Below are 22,341 nucleotides of genomic sequence, written 5' to 3' on the forward strand. Positions count from 1 at the left end.
GGGGTCGGGTAGATAAACAAACCGGGGACCAAACACCGCACTTCCGATTGCGTGCGAACCTTGAACCACCCTCCGGGCCTGACACCGCCTCCAGAGCAGGTATTACGTCAACGGTCGTTTTCCTGGTCATGATTTGTTTCCAAACCGTGTGCCTTTTTTGCTTTATGAATGAATTGTGATTACATGGCATTTTTCAACGGTTATTTCCCACGATCTCTTAAATTTAGTGTTAAAACAGTTCTACGGTTAATGTTTCTTCAGTGGAATAACTTAAATTAAGCTTTAAATTAGAAAGAACGCTACTATTGTTTTTTCTACAAAAAATCATGAATACAACATACGAAATTGAAAACCTTGAATTCCCAAGGATGTTATAAAATCTTATTTAAAATCATAAAAGAAAACCTTTTCATGAAGATCGATAAACCTCTTAGTAAGAACATGTTTACATTACGATGATTATAATTCAAATGACACTTTTGTCACACATCTCTTAAATTCATTACCCAATTTATACCTTTTCTAATTACAGAACCATAATGAACAAAACCAACTTTATGCATATGATCCTTTTCATTACTAGACAAAAATGCAAAATAGTTTACAAGGCTCAATACGATGTATATAGTACCTTATAGGATACATTTGAAGAGAGCCTTTACTGATAAACATAAATTTTTCACACGAAACCAAAAGTCATCGCCTCTTATCCGATCTCTCTACCCCCTCTCATTATTATCCCCGAACAAACGGTAAATACTTTTAACATAATTCTCAGCCTCCTTGTCTCTCTCATTCTCTCCGTCCTAAACCCCCCCCCCCTCCTCTCTCTCTTCATCACTCCATGGCTTTCACACTTTGTTCCTTACCTCGGCAAACGAAAGCATTACGGCAAGGACCGTAATTCGGGCCGATAAAATGTAGGTCAAACGTGCGGGCAAGTGGCTGCGGCAAAAGGATCTGGGCCAGCCCGGAGTGAAGTTAACATGATAAAAAGCCATTTAACAAAGTTATCATTGCGCATCGTATTGTCTCATTATTGTTGCCGCACACAGCATGCCCTTTTGCTCCCTTTTGCATGCTGCCCATTTCTCGGCCACCGCGCCGTGGCTCTGCTGTGCCAATGTGCCCCTTTATGTGTGTGTGTGTGTGTGTTTATGTGTGCCAAGATTGAGTGGATTTTCATATGTATGTTTTGATTCGCTTCCGTCCTCCGGTGCGATGGAGCACCGTGCAGCCGAACGAAAACTACGTCATTCCTGTTACCTCTTCCGAGCTCATGCGGTGCAACGCGCTGTGCAGGGCTGCAGGGTTCCGTTGCAACGGCTCCTGCTGCGCTCACATGGGCATTGTTATCGACAAACGATGATAGATATGCACGACATCAACAACAAAAGCAGAAGCAGCAGAGCCAGTGACAGCAGCAGCAGCAGTCAGAAACGAAGGTTGAACGCTTGGGTCTGTAACCGAGCGGGACCCCCTGTCGGTTACTGGCGAGCACAATCGAGAGCGGTCCTGGTCGGTGGCCTGTTTTCCCGACCCCGAAAGGGTGGGGGGCCTGTTGTTTGCCGCCGTATTTATTTGGTCTCCGTTTTGCCATTACTTTTCGACCCGCTTGAGAGCTGGCTGCTACTAGCACGGAATAAGCTAAGCGGCGATGGCTCCGAAATCCTGGTCACATCTGGCGCATTTACGATGCAACCCCAATAGGGGCGATCTCACCCTGATTTTTCGTTCATTTGCCCGTTCAAACCGAGGCCAATCGTTGAGGTGAATCGTTTCAATTGTTACCAAGCATTACGAAGACTTTTGCCTGCCGTCGGTGGTTGTGGCCCGTTTCCCGCACTCATGAGCGAATAAAAGCACACGGGCCACCCGAAATTGGGCAGTATATGTCGGTCAGCATGCAGATTTCATGCAAAATAATCCACAAGCATATCGTTGCGGGGTGCCGGGTGTTTCGGTGCGGGGCAAGCGGGGCTACAACGCGGCGATGTTTAAATTGGAGCCCGGTTGCTTATTTAATGATTTTTTTTTTGCTCATTTCTCTTCCACCGTCGCCTCTGGGACAAGTTTGCGTTTTTTTTTCTTTATCTTTACCCCCTTCCTCCCCCACCCCGCACCGCGGTCGAGGTCCGTTTATTTGCGTTCAAAATGTAGGATAATGGTGGCGAGAATATTAAACTATGATGTCATTGCTATTTCTTTGTGCGCCAGTGCACAAAAGGTTGCTTCAACAAGCCAACGAGAGTGGCGGGAAACAAACCGGGAAACGACAAAATAAAAAACCATCCCCCGGTTGAAATAAAACGGTAATTTTATGTACTTTAGAAGGTATTCGGTAGTAATAAATTTCGTTTGCAACTTTTCTCAAACAATCCGATCTATAAATGGCACGAAGAGAGCAATCCGATGCCGCGATAAATTATCGATGAATATACGTTTGGACATTCGTGCAAACAATAAACAACACTGGCAAGGTGCACACACACACGCACACACGCACACATATGCACACGCCTGTGGACTTGCGTTTTGTTCGCTGTCGGTCAAACTGGTGAGTATTTATACGTTCCACGAAGAGGGGGGGTCACCGGGGCTTTGTCACGCTGGTGTTTCTTGACCCGAGTAGTATAAATAGGGTGGCTTCTACTAACTGCTACAATGATCTGTCGTTTTTTTTCTCCTTTTTGTTGCGGTAAAATTTGTGTATAGAAAAACTGAATTTACACACGCGTGCTCACGCACACACACATACACGCGTAGCAAAACAGTCATCGTTAAGTACCGCGAAGAGGCAGTAGCGACATGCTGCTACAGTCGATTGAGTTGGAAAGTCATTAGAATTTTTGAAAAATAAAACATCCTCACAATAAACAGTCCACCGGGCGCTCGATGGCACCGCACCCGCCACTTGTGCGCGGCGTTGCGAAACGCTGGGCGCCCCGCGGGACAACCCGGGGCCACTACTTAGCTCCCATTTAGACCAAACAAAACGTCAAAACCCCTGGCTGGCACGGATGTTTTGTGAACGCCCGGGTTGAGATTTACCGCCGCTGCCCCGCACCGCACGAAAAATGAATAGCTTCTCAAATTTATATTCGACAATAAATTCAAAACAGTGTACACTTGCATTGTGTCCCGCACCCGTGCCGGCCTCCGCGCGGATCACCAAGTCAGCGGCGCCAGGGGAGAGAGATAAGCACCGTTGCGTGAGCCATCGGAGTGTACCGTGGGTACGGGGGTAGGGGGTGATCGGTGGCTCGGAGACCCACTGTGGAACGCCACTGCGGGTCAGGAAGTAATATAAAGATAATAAAAAAAAAATCGCTCCCCTCATACCAACAACCACCAGGCGCCTCCATCTACCAGCCACCAGGCGCCTCCATCTACCAGCCACCAGGCGCCTCCTTCTACCAGCCACCAGGCGCCTCCATCTACCAGCCACCAGGCGGCTCCATCGGCCTGCAAAAGGCATTCTGAATGATATTTATTTTATTTTTTAAAATCCCGAAATCGCACTGCAATCCGGTACGCATTTGTTATGGCTCGTTATCCGAGCGTAGTTCAAACCCGGCGAGTCATCGGTTGGGGCGACGGCTGCAGAGTAACAGAGAAAAGGACACAGAGAGAGAGAAAGGCCTCGATAGTAAAGAGAGAGAGAGACACGCACCCGACACTTCCGGGCGAGATTTACGTGATTTTAAAAGTGATAAGTTTAATAAATATACATCAAACGGTCACCGGGCGGGTTCGCGGTACGCGATCTGCTGTGATCTTGGGTTGACTGTTCGTGCCCAAGCCGAGCGCTCCGTTTTTAATGGGTCTGCCTGTAACACGGGAAAATATATCTTTCGACCGGCCACCGTTAGTCACCGCATCAAACCCGGCTCGGAAGTTGATGACGTATGCGCAGCCAGTACGCGTGAACTAAAGTTGATTCACAAAAATCTACCCGGCATTGTGTGATTCATGGGGTTTCATTTTAAAAATAATCCTTTCTTGCCAACTCATGGGAAATATTTGTTATCCATTTATATATCCGTCCAAGGGATGTGATTCAAATGTTACCATATATATATTTTCAAGCCACTCACGATTGAGTGACTTTTTCTAGCAAACAAATAAACATGTTTATACTTGAACGAAAATTCTAATTTAAGTCCAGGGCCCCCACCACAAAATGGAAAGCCATTCCGATGGTCGACGGGAGCGGTTCAGGTTTATTGTTTTATTTTCCAAAGATTGTCCCCATGGGGGAAGGCGGGAGGGGTGGGACTGAGACGATTGCGGTCCCCCAGGGGACGGAGAGGGTGGTTCTAAAAAAATATATAATAGCCAAAACGAAGCCCGCCTCACGTACTGCCGTTCCCTTAAGACGGTTTTGTGCATAAAAATTGAGAACTAATTTCATTCGAGCGGCAGCAAACTTCAAGCCGTCTGACAGGTTTCGGTTCGGTTTCGTACGTCCGAAAAACCGACCGTTCGGACCATCTACCGCTTCACCAGGATGTGCTCAAATCGAAGCCAAAGCCAATTAAAATTGCTGCCGCGAGCTGGCCGCGCTGTGGTAGCATTCCGAACAACGAAAATATTACAAACAACAAATGGCAGCCCGCGGTGCGGCCGGCGCGGTGGTGCGGTGTGGGGTTGACGGTGACGGGCCATCAAAGGATGGGGCGCGAGCTCTGATGGGTGCGTTTTTTCAAGGACGCACCGGCGGGCCAGAAGTTTATTGCCTGCCATTTTGACGACGTGGTAATTGCGACATTTCTAGCGCAACGAAACGCAGAACACATCGGAAGAATTTTGCCCCGGTGGCGTTTTCCGGCGAGTGTGTGTGTGTGTGTTTGTCCGTGACGGGTCCGTGAGAGGCATATGTACGTGTGTACTAACGACGGTTTTAAAGTGAACCGGTGGGGGGGAGGCCGGTGGGAGTCACGAGACGGAAGTGATCGAGACAGCGAAACGATTAAAATAATGGCTAGCCAATTCATCAACGTGTTGTTAAAACGGACTCCCGAGATTGTTGAGATTTGCGCGAGAAAGGATACTGGGCCGGCGGGATTGACGGCACATTAAGAGCATTCAAAGCAGTTGTTGCTTGATGTTTTACACTTCAATCGTTCGTTAAATAGAGCCATAAAATATTGACCGTTTGTGGCCGACGCGGGAGATGGATCCGTTCCGAGCTGTGCTAGAAACACCGACCTTTGTGTAACAATGTATGTAAGGTAGCGCAAACAGAGACTGGGGAAGGGAAAACACTTCAGCTCGAGGACGTCCGGTGGCAAGGTGGAAAAGCTATCAAGGCGAAAAAGGCAAAGCGTTACCCAACACGATGGACGACGGAAGACGGTTGACGACCAACGACATTCGCACACTCACCTGGAAGAACAGACAGAAACAGACCCACTGATAGTACTTGTAAATTTTCTTATCAAACAGCTTGCCATCGGAGTTGCCGACGCCCGGGTACGGCACCTCGCTGCCGACCTTCTTGAGGAACAGGCTCTTGAGCGCGTAGGTCGAGTGGATCCAGCAGTACGTGTTCAGCACGTCCTCCGGTATGTCCTTCGTGTGCACACAGTCAATCGGGTTGCCGACATATTGGCGCGTGGTGACGATCAGCGAGAAGGACATCAGTATGATCACGGTGATCGAGTAGTGCAGGCGGAACACGGGCGAGTCGGTATTTACATGGCTGATCTTGACGAGACTCTTCAGGCCACGGAAGATATCCAACATCTTTCCTGCTGCTGCAGCTGGTTCGCTAGGCTAGCTAGGCTGGCTCGGGTTCTGGTGGACCGGTGTGTGTGTGTCTGCCTGTGGGTGTGGCTACTCCCGTGGCAGGGAGGAGTTGTGAGCCACTGGGGTAATGGTTTCTTTTGGCAGTTGCTGAATTGTTTCGTGAGACGACGAAGAATCGCGGTCTACCAGGGACTTTGACTTCGACGAGGTTTCGCTTAAGGCTTGGGCAGCGCACAGCTCACATACGCCCCTCGCGGGCGTACGCTCAATCGACACATACACGATGACTGGCAGAGAGGCACAGACAGATTGGAGGCACGACTATCGAGGCACCGTGCATGCTTCACACCGAAGCCGAAACCGCCGTGCCGTATGATATGCGGACTGATATACACACACACGCACCACCGTTTGGGTGGGGGTCTTTTGCGGGAAACTTGCATGCAAAGATGGAGGTACGATCCTCGACGCTTCTCGCCACTACCACTACGAAAGTCTCAGGCGATTCGAAAGGACCCTCACGCTTCCGGCGCTGACGCTAATAAGCTTCGCAGGCGCTATCACAAGCCCGTCGCACTGTCCATGTACGTCCATCAAACGGGCAAAGCTATCGTAACGGTGACGGTTCGGAAGACTAACTAATGTTCTGGCGGCACAGTGCACCATATTGGCAACCCCTTTCGGTCACGGTCGAGCACGGCGGACGATCGTTGGCAGACGCGGAAAGACTTGGGTACGCTTCGGCTCGCAGGCTGGCTCCGCCGGCTTTGGCATCGTTTGGTGTTTCGTGCTGTGCGGGACGACTCCGATCGCTAAGGCATCCGGTTTGTTCGACACGGGTGTCTCCCGAACTGGTGTCTCTTTGGCATTAAAGTATTTCTCTTCACCTCCTCCGAAGAAACGGTACGGATCCTGAACTGGTTTAGCTGATTTTTTTAAAGTACACTTTCCACGACACGGACGAAAACAACGGGCTTCCTGCACGGGTCACTACGATTCGCTTGTTTCGAGTTTCACTTTTGCTGCTGCTGCTGTTGCCCGTTACAAACGCATCCAAGACACCGGTTCGAAAGCAAGCGCTGGAAACGCAGCTCTCATTTCACTTTGGTCCCGTAGGTAACATTCTAAAGTGAAACATTGTGGGGGGCATTAAAATCAAACCAAATAGCAATACACACTGACGGCAAGGTTGCACACACACACACACATATTGGGGTGAAGAAACGTGAAATCCGTGCGGAACAATCAAAGAACTGAGTGGTGTAGAAAGGAACACATCGAAACCGAACGGAAGTAACCGTGATCGCGCATGATTTAATGTGAACGCCTTCAACCGAGCAAGACAAATAAATCAAATGCCACAATGACCACCGATCGCGAAGGAAAGTTGTGTGCGGTGTGTGGAAACTCCTAATTCTTGCACGCGTAAAGTAATATCGCACACACACGGTACTGCCTTGCGGTTGCCGAGTACTTGACCGTCGTCGGGCATTCACCACCCTAGAGTGCGGTGTTGGTTGGTAAAATAAAATAATAAATAATGCACAACTAACGGCTCCCAGGCCCGGGGCACGCCGGAATGACGGGCACGTTCTGTGTCGTGTATGATGCACCGACAGGCGGCCAAAATTGAAGAAAGAAAAAAACACCGTCCCCTCTCTCGTTGGCCGGGAGATCCGTTTGCGCCCGTCAAGCGCGACAGTGATGGCCGGGACGATCGCGCTGCGAAATTCTATCGCCGGATTATTTGAAAAGTCAAAAAGAATAGAAACACCCGCTACGGACGCTCGGTGGCGTGTTGTGCCACGGGTTTCACTGCTCGGTTGCTGTCAGCGTTCGCTGCCAACGGACAACGGCAACGACAGCCACGTCAACTTCTTCTGTTACTGCTACTTGCTGCTACTGCTGTCGCTTGCTTGCTTGCTACCGCTGCTGGCGGCTGCATATGACTGATTGGAAACTCGTCTTCGAATCGCACCATCGCCGCCAAAGACGAAGACGACGAACGCTGCTCGCAAATCTTCCACCCCCCCCCCTCCGTCTGGCACCGGGACATCGCTTCGCCCAAGCTCCCACCGCCGAACACTCAAACAAACACGCGGGGATGGACGAGTTTAGTCTCGTCGGATCGGCGGCTCGAGGGCTCGGCCCGAATCCGTCTCGCTTTCGCCAACCGCTCCCGCGTGCGTTCGACGGCTCGACAGTGGCAAAAGACATTGGAACTCCATTCCGAGCACCGTGCGCATTTCGATGTAACCCATGGCCGAACCATGGGGTTTTGGAAAGCAAGAAAAACAGGACTCCAACAAGAAAAGCCTCGATCGAAGGGAATTTACTGACGAGCTGCATCGCTAAACAATTCTCCGTGTGTCCCGCAAGGCAAACAAATCCATGCTGTCAGGGTTTGATTAAAAAAGTCAAATAAACAGGCGAACGAAAGTTGTGTTATCCATTTTTGCCCACAAATCGCGGCCCGTTTCAAATATGATCATTGCCATTCCGCGGTGGTTGTGCGGCGCGCAACCAATCGCTTTCCAACCCGGGCAAGATTTAGGATTCCCAAACCGCTCAAAGCCGTGTGCGAGGTTTACTATAATAATCACGTTCCTGATATTAATGGACTTTTGCATCGTTTACAGTCCGGGTGTCGTTGCGAACGCTTTTCCGCGTTTCTATGTATTCGCTCGTCGTGTGTTTTGTTTAGGCAGCTCTGTCACTTTCCGATTGCGAATCGGTTCTCCGGTGGGCCGGTCGAACCGTGAGGAGTAGATAGGTTTGTCACAAAACGGGAAAGCCCTCCCTTCCCTCCCTTGGTAACGTCAAACCGGTGCCATTTACACATGTTCTAGGTGGCAGACCCGATGCGGGAAAGCAAATCACACACCAATGATCTGCAATGAATACACTATTATTTTTGGAAGCCTGAATAGGAAACCTACGAGATGTACGTTCCATGGCGAATGGGGGTGAGAAAAACCTATCCTCACCACGCACAAAAAAAAGTAAAAGAAAAAGGCGGAACAAAAATGAAATCTGATAACGAGCGCAGATTCGATAATGTAACGAATTGAATCACGACCATCACGGGTGGGAGAAAATGTAATTTATGTGCTCCCGAGAGCTCCGAAGACGATTGAGAGCCTCCCGCTGGGGGGTTACATAAAGGGTGGGGGTGGAAATTTATTGTTCAAAGGAAAACGTTGCCAATCCAAACGATGGTGAAAAAGGAACTGGTTTGACGATGCAAAAAAATGACACTCTTGATAGTAAAGCGTTGAAGTGGAGCATTTACTACACCACAAAGCGTACTTTCACACCCTGATTCACCTTCTCCTAGAGGAGTTCTTTCACTACAAGTACTAGAAAGTAAAAGTTAACTAAGCAAACAGATGTAGATAACCGGTTTGGAAAACAAATCCCCGTGAACTCGAAGTGAAAAAGTAGCAATAGAGGATTATGAAAATGAAAATAAAAGAGCATTAACATAGAGAAACGTTGCGTTCAATGGTGGTAAAAATTACAGTTGTAGTGTGAAGAAAGAAAAAAGTTTTAAAAAATCGGTTTCGGTGATTTAAACTCGTGGGGTGGTGTTTGAGAAGAAAAACGAACGTGAATAATGTGCAACATTCACTCACTCGCAAATCCGAGAAACACGCGGAAGACAAGAAAGCAAGTATAGTACACAGAGAAAAAGAAAATAGCACACGTAAATACAGGATTGTTCCGGTGAGCGATAAGCGGCATGATTGCCGACGCGGTGCATGAACAAACTTGAAGAAAAATCTTTCCCCACGAACCCACCCACTCGTACTCGATTCTGCGAAAGACAACGTTACAAATGAGTCAACGTTTCACCGTTCTGTATCAAGGATTCAAAGTCTACGCCACGCTGGGTTTCCCGAAAGCCGATCGAAACAATCGTTTGCCTTGTTGCTAGGGACGGGCGAACCCGAAACCCTGGGTTTCTACCTCGGGAGCAACTCCTTTGCCAAATCCGATCCTTCCGATCGTTCGCTTGCGATTCGAACGGATGGAAAGCATTAAAGAGTCGATGGCCGGATGGACCGGGGCAGCCGTATGAAAAATGGCCACATTTCGCACCGGATGGTAGTGACGGTGAACTGAACTCCCGCATGCATGCCGGCCTCCTTTGCCCTGCCTCGCCCCAGCTATTAGTAAACTCTCAGGCAAAACAAACATTCCCTTCGCGCGCGCGTTTCGGTCGAGTCTGTCGATTCTAAACGGGAGATTTGTGGTGTTCTGTGTTTTTTCTTTTTTCGTTTGCTTTCCTGTTGGTGTGTCCCGACTCGTCTCGGGGTTTTTCTCGGGGCGCAACTAGCGAAACAACACACTCCCGTACAATAGCAACGCTCGTTCCAGTGTTTGATTTAATGTTCTCCCAAACCGCCACACCGCGTCCGTTCGTCCCGCCCCCCCCCGAAGCGGCAAAGGGAGGATGTTTTGCTCGATGTTTCTTTTTTTTCTGTTTTTGTTTTTGCCTGCGCGTGAAAATTCCAACCATTCCCACTGCAAACATTGGTTTGAGTTTTGGTTTTTCCCTCCGTTTTTCTTTTTCCCCCCCGCACCCGAGTCGTTTGTTATGCTGTTGAGACCGATCGACGATTCGCACGATCGACACGCCGACGATGATCGATCGCCTCGCATAACGGGACTCGGGAATGGGCGGAAGTGGCAGTGGTGGTGGTGGGATTCATCCGCCCAGCACGGCAAAAACATCAAACGGCGTGCCCTCTCGAGTGCCCCGGCGGCCACTCGATGTGCCCAAGGTTCCGATATGTTGTTCCGTATCGCCGCTCGCGCTTCAAGAGCTACTAGAAGTCGTCAAGCTCGAGAAGCGCGAGAGGTGTCTTTCGCCGGAGCATGGTTTTCATCGTGGACTAGCCGCTTCCTGGAACGGATGCGCGCACGTTTCGCTGGGCCGCCGCCGTGAATTGCACGCGTTGCTTGATTGAAACTGTGCAGCCTCGAGCGTTGGGAAATGCGATCGAGTGAAAATTATGGCGGCGGATTATAATATCGAAAACAGTTCCAATCCATCGCGTGAGGAATTTGCCAACAAAGTTGCTAATGATAAACTCGTTTGAACGAGCTCAACCCGCATCGTTGATGATCGCACGTGAGTCGCGGCTTTTCTGGCGCTCCGCTTCCATTATGAGCTCTGCTGACCGTCAGGGCCATCAACACCTCAAGCTCATGCACCAGTCATCGGCCCACGTGAAAGAACTGTCTATGATCAAAATGTTTTTCCGAAGACACGGGGGTTGAAAAGGTTGGAAAGATTGAGGTATCATTTTTTTTAAGAACCGTATTCGCCCCCTCGCGTAGGTTAGCGTGACGCCCTCCCTGATTTAGCGGATCGGCAAGGGTTAAATGGGTGGATGTTTTAAATGTTTCCCTCGCGGTGTGTATGGGTGTTTTTCTTGTTTCATCCCGCTTTCCACGGGTGAGTAAAATTGTTGGAAGCACGTAAATGGGGAGGGGGAAAAAAAACACCACCCAAAAACGGTGAAACAATATTCCAACCAACGTCTTAATTTCCCTCCCCTTGGGTTGGCTGGGTGGGTTGGAAGGGGGTGCGCGATGGGGGTTGGTTTAATAAATCCGGTGTTGAAAGGTGGCGGTGCTCTGGACCACCCCACTCAGAAGCGCGCACACATACACACACACATCTCATTATTCAGCCTCCATCCGTCCATCTCGAAAACACGTGTAGTGTAATGAAGCAATTTTTCGTCTCATTGGCGCACCAACACACTACCAACCGTGGCGCGGGATGGAGCGCAAGGGAGCGGACGGTCGGATGCGGCTTCGGGGGCTGGCAATTGGGCAAAGGTCTTAGAGCGGGAGAAAAGCGGAAAGGGACGGAGGGAAAATTCACCGCAGAAAACGAGAGAAAGTCGTTAGGCACGAACGCGGACACGCACGAACGGTATGGGGCGACGGTACGACCACGACCACATGTAACGACCGGCAGCAGCAGGATCGGTCGGTTGGAAAACCCATGTGCACCAACCGAACTCGCGCAAGCACGAACGCACGCACGCACGGACGCACGCCACTCGCTTTCCTCGCCACTCGGGCCTGCCTTGCGGTAATGAAGAAGTTTTTCCTCACCCGATCGGAGAGTGGTGGCGGGTGGCGGGTGTCTGGCGTACTGGTCGGCACGATGGACGACCGGGGACGGGAGCGGGGGGATGGGAAGGGGAGCCGTATGATACACACATGCACGGGGGATAAATCTTTATGCCCCTGCGAGTCGATTCAAGACGTGGTCCGCGCGTCGAGGTGCACACATAAATTGGCCAGTATTTATATATATATATATTTATATATATGTACATTTATATATATATATGCGTGCTGAATAATGCTCCCCATAATGGTATTGGGCAGAGGGTGGAGGGGAGTGTGAGAAAGAGAGAGAAAGAATAAAAATAACGGCCAGCTAGCCATTTTGCAGGTGCTGCCTTGCGGGGTGTCTGCGGAAACGCGGATTCGCCAGATTTTCCACCACATATTGTGTCTCGTTTGAATCGCGCACAGGCGAAGAAACAACGACTTTAGAATGAAACAAACGAAAAGAAAAACCTAAATCAGCAACGTGCCACATGTCCGCGCCCTCTTGCTCACCCTCCCTCACCGTCCCAGGCCGGGTCTAGGGGGGTTTCTACCCCTGTTCCGTATCCTGCGTGCCGTGGCGACAATGAGCAATGCAATGGGGGGGAGCAATTTTCATCCGCTCGGACCAACGTACGATGATGAAATCGGATCCATCATCACCGTAATCGGCATGGCCACGGCGAAGGTCGTGCGGTCTTGTAAACACACACACGCATCCGCTATTACCACCCCTTTCTCCGTGCCCTTTCATCTGTGGTCTATTTATCCCAACTCCCAATGGTTCCGTTCCGCCAAACGATTCCGCCAAACGAGGCTGCACAATCAACCTCGAGTTCCGATCCATCAATTGCAGCTTCACCCCAATCGGAGGGGGGGAGCGAGAGGTAGGAGTGACTGCTTCCCGTTCCGGACTACCCGTCGAGATGCGGCTCTGACGTGCCGGTGCCTGGTGGGACTCCTTTTCCGCGAGGTTAATTCAATTTAACGGAAACGGAACCGGAAACCCGGCGACTTCCTGGCGCGATTTTCACTCAAACGCTGCGGGCGACCGGTAGTTTCTATTTTCTCCGCCAAATCAGTAAATCGGTAACCCTGCCTCCCCCTTTTCCTGGCCACAGGGACAGGAAGGGAAACCTCCACCCCGTTGTGTGACAGCAAGTCACGTTTCGGGTTCGATTCCGGTGATGGTACAATTTTGGAGTGCTTGTCAACGGCACCACCGTTTGCCAATTAAACTGTGCCACAACGCACGGACATCCCGTCAGATGCAGCTGCAGAAGTCACTCCGGTTCACTCGGTCGAAGTACGTCACCAAACCAGTTGAAGCAACAGTAGCGTTCGCAGCAGCAGCAGCAGCAGAAGAAGACCAACCCATTACGGATAGCCGATGTGATCCGATGCGATCCTATTTATTAATCCCTGCCCCGATCGTTTCACACTCGCGTGGTGCACTCAGTCATTTACCAAACGCACAACACCCACACACACACACACACAATCTGTCACGGTGTCATCGTGGCTGTCCCTGCACCGCTAAACGACGCACCCCTCCCGCCAGATGCGAACGAACGCCGAAGGTTACGAAGGGCTGACACCACCATCATTCTTATTGCCCTACGCTCTGACCCGCGAAGGAGTCGTGAACGCTCGGTTCGCACACCGTCTTTTACGAGTTCTTTTTCTGCTTTTGACAAATGGATTTCCCTTTCGTTCGCTTCCCCACCCCGTCGATCGTGTTGGAGGATTGTTTTGCGCTGACGTTCCATCAAACAACAACGCGATCGTGACCGCGACCGTCCGGCTCCGGCTCGATCAAACTGCTGGGAATTTGCATGGGGAAGGGGCCAGGATGCCTTGCGGGTGAAAGGATGGGTGGCGGGGTTGGGGGCATGTAATTAAAAATATTCATCATTTGTCGGTAATTATGGGGGGGGCCGGGAAGGGGCATGATGAAATGGCAAGTAACATTAGCAGCACGCGTATGGTTTTTCCCTATTTTCCGACCTACACGGTGTGGGAACGTGTCTTTTTTTTCTTCGTTCGCTTCAATTTAACAGTTTCGAGTTCGCTTTCGATTCGCGGTCTCATCCGACCGATCTTTGTTTGGTTTTGTTCGCGGCGCCTTTTCACCACCAACAACAACTCGCGTGTGTTTCGAGGACTTGCGCCTACTTTTTTCTACTCCCGGCTACTTCGATTTCTCACACCGTTTTCACGATCGTTCGGTCCTGTGCTTCTGCTTGCTGCTCGGTTTCGTCGGCGAGCTTGGTGGTGCGGGAAAACGGGGTGGCATTTTCTTGCGCTACTTCAAACCGAACTAGAACGAAACCGTTTCAACGCCCGAGGGGGGAGGGGGGCGTGAGGCACAAGTCATGAACCTGAGAGGGATGATGGGATTAATTGTTAACGCGTACAACTGCACACACACGCACGCACGCACGCACACACACGCACTCACGCATCCAGGAGTACACGCAAGGATAGACGGCCGGACGGACGAACGGACGGAAATGGACGGACGGACAGATGGGACGGACGGGCGGACGGCCGGATGGGAAACGGCAGTCCGATCCTAGCGCGCGCGGTCGTATCTCACGCGGTCTCACAACTCGGACCCGAACGCGGCGTTGTTCGCGTCTCGACGCCTCGGCTCACACTAGTAACGCACTCGCTGCTCTAAACATAAATATCTCTCGGCCTGCCACGTCGGTGGCCTGTCCGCGGGGCCGGCCATCCCGGCGGCTGCTGTGTGAGGGACCAACCACATCCACACACACACACACACATGCACGCACACACACGCACACAGCCTGTGCCCGTCGCGTTCTCGCACATGTGTGCAAGTTGTTGAAGATTTTTCAAATGTTTATAAATACGTAATGTATGTGTTGCAGGCCGCCCTTTTCCCTCGCGGGTCGCCACCGGGGAGCCGGGCTTCGGTCAAGACGGATCGTTTCCACGGTGGGGGGGGGGGGAGGGGCGTCGTGTTGGGATGGGCATGGGTAGCGGTAAGTTTGGATTTTCTTTCCCAGATTTTCGCTCTTTCGCCTTGCTGCCCCATTCGCGCTGACCGCTACGCGCTTTTCCGAGCGATTGAAAATTGTGCGTATGCAGCAGCAGCGCTGATATTTTTAATTTCCCATCTCATTCTCACGTGCTCGGCGTTTCGTTTTTCCCGTCGAACACCAGCAGCGCCCAGCGAGAAGGTCGCTTTTCCCAGGTTTCTTCTCGCGGTGTCCGGCATGCTCTTGTTTTGTTCGAAACTCCCGAGAGTGTTTTCAGATTTTTCCTTTCCGCTGGTTTTGTTCTTGGGCGGTTTTGCATTTCGGTTTGGCTGGTTGGCTGGCTGGCGGGCAAGTGGCTGTGCAGGGGGGGGTTTGCCCAATGCATTTCCAATAAATGTGTTCAGCATAACTTACACTAGCACCGCGTTACCCCAGTTTTTCCCCCCCCCCCCCCCCCCCCCATTTCGTTCGGCTGCGAAGGGGTTTACCCCGACGGGCAGGGCAGGGAAGGAAAGGGGTGGGCGAACTGCGATGCAGAGCGGTACTTTAACATTTGAGGTTTTGGTTTTGTTTTTTTTTTCGGCGTTTGTTCGTTCCTCTTCGGTGTGCGAGCGGATAGTTTTTCCGAAGGAAAATTAAACTCGTGTGCGTGGAGTATCGCTTTGTTCGGGATCGTGTAGTTTTTCTTTTTGTTGTTTGCGCTGGCTTTTTTTCCCTCTCCGTGATCGATTTTCGCGCAATTTCAATGATCTCTTCATGCACACAAACACATGTACTCTTTGTTGGGAGATTGTATCTGTTTTTTTTTTTAAATATATATATGTATTATTCTCCACGTAAATCTCGCCCTGGGAAACTGTACCTTCCATCCAGGAAGTCGAGGAAAAATCGAGCCTTGGAGGAAGGTCTGCTTTGGTAGGGAAAATGTTGCAAAGAAGCACGCTCCATCGTTAGCGCTTGTGTTGGTTCACATTTAAACCCTTCCAAAAGCGGGAAGAAGCGGGAAAATGGAAGGGAGGCGTGGATCGAGAAACACAAAAAAACTACACCCCGACGTAGGCACAAAAGGGAATTTACTCATCGACTCGTCGGCGTCGTTGGGGGGGAAGAGAAAACGGCTGGCGGGTTGGACGAGGACGAGGCGATGAGGGATTTAAAAGTGAATCTTATCGTAGAGCAGTCGAGCGTGTATACACACATACACCCAGACAGGATGCGATGGGTTTTGCGTCGCCAGCGTCCATTTGGGAAATCCCAGCATCCTTTTTTTTCGCTTTTTCAAATATTGTCTTTTGTTCGGGCCCGTGCCGCTCGCTAAAAGCTTTTCCTGCTCATTATCGACCGTTGCCTGTTGGGAAAAGTGAGTCGATCTTTTTTTTTTTTTCTTTTCAAATATTTTGCCTTCATCGTACGGTTGTGCCACCCCATGCTCGTATCGTGTTCGCCCGATTTGTTGCATCATTGTTCACCCGATCGTATCGGCATTGCACCAGTGCAGCATTGAGCAGGAAGTTTCCGGTTTGCTTGCCGAACTCCCCCCCCCCGGAAAGGAGAGGTTTTCCCGCCAGTTTCCCAATTATCGGATCAACCGCATCGGTTGGTAACGAGCGCGACTTTGAAAGTTACGCGGCTCAAAGTTTTCCTGCCTGTTCGAAAAAAGTACGCCTAGCTGTGCGTCAGTTTTCCGCCAGAGGGCGCACCATCGCTGACAGCGTAAGCCTTTTCCCCCCTCCCCCCGCCCTTCGGAGTAGAGAAGGGTAGAAGCTGGGCGAGGAGGGGACAGCGTTCACCCCTTCCACCGCGAAGATCGTGCCGCTGCAGCAAACGGGTTAAATATACATACCAGCTCACGAAATCACTGCCACGGCGGAAAAGCTACGCAATACGCGCGTGCACCAGCACCGCTCCAGCCTTTGCGTATGTGTAATTGGGGACGTGCCCGGACCGGCAATCTTCGGACGGCATCGGAGCGCAGCCCCGGCCAAAGCGAGCGTTGCGGATCTGTTGCGGCAGAACGCTTGCTTGCAACCGGGAACGCCAATGGATGATGATGTTGCTGGTGTTTCTGCTGCTGCTGATGATGATGATGCTGATGCTGATGGCGATGACGCGGTAAATGGATGCTGATTGCTTTAAAATGAGCACCACAAATCGACGCTCCACTCGCCTCGGGAGTGGCGCTGCTGACTTCAAACGAGATGATGATTACCGCGCACCCCTTTCGCGCTTTCTCCCTCTCCCTCCACCCGGACGCTGGGCCATCTGGGAATCCTCGGATGGGGAGGGATGGGGGGGAAAAACATAATAATGCCGCAGCTTGCTCGGAAAAAGGGGTGTGGGTATCGTGGTGGAAGTTAAACATTTACTACCTCCTCACGCACCACCCGATACTAATGTACTTTTCAATACGTCAGTGTGTACGCACGCAGCCAGCACGCGCGACGTCATCTCGCGGTAACGGCCGCCTCGAGGCCGGATGTACCTGCCGGGTAAAGGTCTCATATGTTGTAAACGAGGAGGGAGGGAGGGGGGCAATAAAAGGCTCCCAAATGTCGCTTTCGTTTGCGGAACCCCAGGTGAGGGAAATCTTGCGTGTGCGGTTTCTGCCGTGGAAACGCTCATAAAAGTGTTCCGACCCCCGTTTCCCCTTTCCCTGCTGTTGGAAAAGGAAAACTGGGCACAAATTAGCACAACTCCACGACCACCGGATCCGTCACCAGTGGACTCAGTTGGGGTGGGTGAAATTTAATTTCCGTCTGTTTGCCCTTTCGGGTGGCAAACCTTCGTCAAACCTGCGGGTTGCGTGCTTTTAATTGTGGCCCCTCCGGTGTGACAAGTGTTTAGTGCTTGTTCGGACTAAACGGTTTAATCTGCCGGAACGGATCAAAGTTGCTATCGCAGTTCGAGGGGGGGCAAAACAAATCATGCTAATTTGTCACTAATTAATCGTCACGCACACCGGCCCAAGGGTGCTGGTGGACTCGTGGCGGCTAAGGTAAGGGGATTCGATGAAAAATCCCCCGTTGGGGGTTTAAACGGGGAAGATTTATTTTCCACCGGGTTTAATGAGACGAACCGTGCCGTTTGCCGAGTGGACAAACTATTATCGTAACCAAGAGGACCGAGAATCTTGAGCGTTGTTTGAGCGCTCCAAACAATTAGCATATCTCGATGGGATCGATTGTTGTTTCCTACTTCCACTGAAAACTACTTTTCCCATCTGCTTGACATACATCGGGTTTGCGGTCCAGGCAGCAAGCAACAGGACCAAGTCCTCCCTCGATTTCCCGCCTGCAGTGATCGAGCAGTCGTTCGAGTGAAGGACACGCCAAGTGCCCTTTTTCCAACCGTTCGAACCGGAAAGTAATCCCTTGGCTCTCTCGAGAAGGATCTGCCTTCTGCAGCACTCGACGGCTCAAGTGGCTCATAGGTACGGAACGGAGGTTTCGCCTTCCTTCCGGCCTCACTGCAAGGGTGGCCCTGAGTGGCACTCGTCGATAGTTGGGCGCTGCAGTTGACAACCGAGACAATCGCCAAAACGGAATTGGAATTTCTCGCCGAATGGAAGGAGACACACGGAAAACACGTCAAACAACCGATGGAAAACAGTGGTGTGGAAAGGAAAATGAAAGAGCAAAGTAATGGAAAGCAAAAGAAACAACAACTCGCGAGTGCTAGAAAGTGAGGTCCCCACCAACCCGGTAGTCCCCAAGGTTCGGAATAGTGAGCCAATTGTGGGATCCGGTGCATCCGGTGGGAGGATCAGAAATCGTCGAAAATGGCCGCGGGGCCGTAAAACGTTGCAATTAAAACACGAACAAACACACTCAGGAAAACGCTTCAGCACAACAATTAACACTCATCGTTTTGATACACACGTGTGTGCAGGTGCAAGATGGACACATAGAGAGACAAAGAGAAACGAGAAAAAGAGAATTAAAACGGGAGCCGACACCTTGCCGACCCTGCTGGGCAGAAGAAGTTGACACTCAGAAGAGAAAGCACACGTGGTGATCGAGGTCGAAACAAATAGCAACACACACACACACTCACACGAGTACACAATTCATAAAGAATCATCCTTCTCATCTCCGTTGGGGTGAGGCGGGGGAGGAGGGAGGAGGGGGACACTTACCTGAAAAAACAGCGTAAACGCCACCCATTGGTAGTATTTAGTGTGTCGTATCGTTAGCGCGCCGCTTCGTTGTGAATTGTCGACCCCAGGAAACGGCACTTCCTGGCCTTGCTTTTTCATAAATGCATCTACCACAGTGTAGGTTGAGTGAATCCAGCAATAGGTGTTCAAGACGTCCTCCGGGATGTCTCTGGAAAAGGGGACCGGGGCGTGGAAGTGCGGTTAGGGAACGGCTGTCAACGGCCCACACAACACATATGCATGTAAATCGAATATCAACTTGAAATAATCGTACTTCTATGCAATATGATTGAATCGTAAATGATGGTAAAATAATGCCTATACGTACAAAAGTGGAGGCGCTAACAGTACATTGTTCAAAATGTATATGTTTAGTCGTATATTTTCTAAGTCGGCATCATATACGACTTACGATATACATCAGCCGTACATTGTTCGTATATCTATACGTATGCATAAAGAAAATCGTATTACATTCTTAATCGGCATCATATGCAACAAAGAATATACATTGCTCGTACATTGTCTATGCATAATGCGATTCCGATTCGAAAAAAACTAATATGAGATTCAATTTATTCAATTTAATACGACTTCGTGTTGTGTGGGGGGAACCAACTTGACGACGACTTACCGAGTGTGCACACAGTCTATTGGGTTTCCGACGTACTGTCTTGTTGTAACTGCGATCGAGAACGTTACCAGCAGGATAACCGTTGCATTGGTGTGTAGTCGAAAAATTGAAGAATCTGTCTTTACGTGGTTTACCTAGCGGGACCGAAGTAACGAGCGTTAGTATACCGTTTTTCTTACTTAACATATTTTTGGAAGTAAATAATAAACCATTTGTCGTTAGATGATTTGCCCTAACTAAGTAATTAGGTATTATTTCTATGATAAATAAATAAAACATTTCGCTTTATGAATTCAAACATTAGTTCCAAAAGAACTAATTTATACTAAGGTTACCTTTGCTGGCTCGTCCGTGGAAGGACTTTAACCAACGTATAGCTCTTAAATTAGTAACATTCTCCTTCCGGGCCGCGCGATACTTACCGATGACCTACTCACTTGCATAAATGCATAAACGCCTCTTAAAAACTCCATATTACTACTAGAAGGTGAATTTATGGGGGCTCTCTGAGTTGGCCCCCCCTGGTTCTTTCTAAAATAGGATGGCACTCCTTCAGCTAGATTTGTTTTGACTTTCTTTGAAAATGATCTGAAACCGCATCGCGAATGCAACGGAGAGAGAGAGAGAGAGAAAGAAGAGGAGAAAGAGAAACAATCGGGAACGGATTAGTAAGGGCTGTCGCACTGCTTCGCCTCACTCGGCCGAGGGCGCCTCGGATTTGCTCATCGTGTGATGAAGATATTTGGCGAATATCTTCTCGAGGTCGCCATGGCAGGTCATCGATGAAGAACTTTCATCACGAGCCTCGCCACCGGTTTGCGCTACGTAAAAGCTACTGAAAATTTAATGTGCAAAGTATGGGCTGTAGTTGTTTGGTGTTGTTTTGTTTACTGATTAGGCATGTTTGCAATGTAATGTACGTTTCCCAGAATCGAGAGTGTAGTGATCGGCAGCGAAATGGGCCCAACGGACTGTGGTTATGAAAAATGGTTAATGTTGGTCACTAATAATACCAAAAGATTATGCCACTATAATTATTCGCGAGCTTTAATGTTTGATGATAGTCAAGAGTCATACTCGTGCGGTGGAAATTTAATGGACAACGAGAAAGATCCTTGATTTTTTTTGATAAAAAATAAATGAAAATCCGTCTAAGGCTTTCTTTTGTTTTTGAGAATTTATAAACTTTCATCCATTGCTTGATAAATTTTAGTTTGTATTGCAAATCTTTCTGGGAAAGTTATTGATTTAGTAATGCTGGTTTACTAATGCTGGACAGGCGACTATAAGACCTTTAAACAGTGTGTTCTTTAAATGTAATGTTCGTGTGTCAATTTGTTAGTGTATTGTTTTATATTTGTTTGGTTTTTTTATAATATTGCACTTATTTTTTAAGGTAAATAGAAGCTTTGAAGAAAAAAATGTGCATCAATCTATTTGAACCAGTCGGAACGGGGGTGGTAGAGGTGGCAGTGGTGTTTGGAGGCAGCAAAAAACTAGAAGCTGTAATTAAAACAAACGTATTGCGCAACAGCGGAATGTGTTAATTTTTATCGTGTGGCATACTGTGGCTTTGACTGACGCAACGGAAATTGGCCGAGTCGCTTTTGCTTAGGATTTTTAGTTCTCGACGTGGCCTCTAGATGTGAAGGATAAAATTGGGCAAAAGCAATCATACACTTTGTTCGCTTATCGTGACGGACTGATTTGATAGGCTCCAGCGTGGGTTCAGATGTTTTCACTTCCTGCGCTGCAACCAATTCGAATGCAGGTGGCAGATTTTGAAGCCCCGGTCTGTGTGAGAAATTCCAATTTTGCGACACCTTCGCTTCGCAATGTGTTCCCTTGCTATCGCCAATCTCATCTAAATGTCACTGCGGGGCTAAGGAGACCCTGGCTCTATTCTTCTACGCTTTGTGCATCCGATCGATAGTCCAATAATATAAATTCACGCGACACCTTGCATAAATCATGTGATACGGCGCCGATGGGGAAATGAAAATGTTGATTAGTTTTAAATATCCATCCTCGTTCTCTGCTGCTGAGAACATGCAGCTTCTTTTCCAATAGCTTGTCTAACAGTTTCTAGAAAATCTTTCACGTAGGTGGGACAAAATCTCCTAGGTAATCTACAAAACCATTCGTGAATGATTCGAAGAGATCCATTTTATCGAAGAAAAGTTCTTCAAAGCTCTTTATATTGATAAAAAACGAAAACTTGTACGAAAGTAAATCTGATTCTCAGGTACTGTGCCAGTAATTCAGTCCCGAGCAATAGAAATCAAACGAAACTGTTCAACATTTTACAGTTAACAATACTGGTAAACCTTCATTCTACAAAAAAGGCAATCAAACCAAAGCAAAAGCCTATCTCTAAGAAATATAACCCTTAAATAGTCGTTTACTTTAACGGTTACGGGTGGAAGAATTTTCATGTACAATGTATCATCATCTCCAGTTTTGTTTAGAAGCATTTTAAGATTTTCTACAGCAATATAATTGATAAACAGGGAGCAAAAGATTCAAACTTTACGGGAAATAGGTAATAAAAAAATATTTTAAAACAAATGCAAAAAGGATAGCTTTACTATTCTCACTATGGAAGCCTGGTTTAGTCGAACAGGTTTGTACATGTTATAGGTTCAAATCGTATC

The 22,341-nt window shown here is 49.1% G+C and overlaps 1 protein-coding gene across 2 annotated transcripts in view; it reads right to left on the reverse strand.

Moving 5' to 3' along the window:
* LOC131286577 (innexin shaking-B) overlaps positions 1-20,160 on the reverse strand; it is a 22,246-nt gene extending 2,086 nt beyond the window's left edge. The window contains exons 1-3 of one of the 2 annotated variants that reach the window (XM_058315549.1): positions 20,110-20,160; positions 19,688-19,821; positions 19,033-19,222 (exon numbers count right to left, since the gene is read on the reverse strand). In XM_058315549.1, coding sequence (XP_058171532.1) covers positions 19,033-19,222; positions 19,688-19,821; positions 20,110-20,160 — 375 coding nt within the window. Of the gene's footprint in view, positions 1-5,388; positions 5,749-19,032; positions 19,223-19,687; positions 19,822-20,109 lie in introns of those variants that run through there. The other variant, XM_058315548.1, reaches the window with a different exon arrangement.
* Between the last annotated feature and the right edge of the window lie 2,181 nt (positions 20,161-22,341).

This window comes from Anopheles ziemanni, chromosome 3 (assembly GCF_943734765.1).
Source record: "Anopheles ziemanni chromosome 3, idAnoZiCoDA_A2_x.2, whole genome shotgun sequence".
NCBI lineage: Eukaryota > Metazoa > Arthropoda > Insecta > Diptera > Culicidae > Anopheles > Anopheles ziemanni.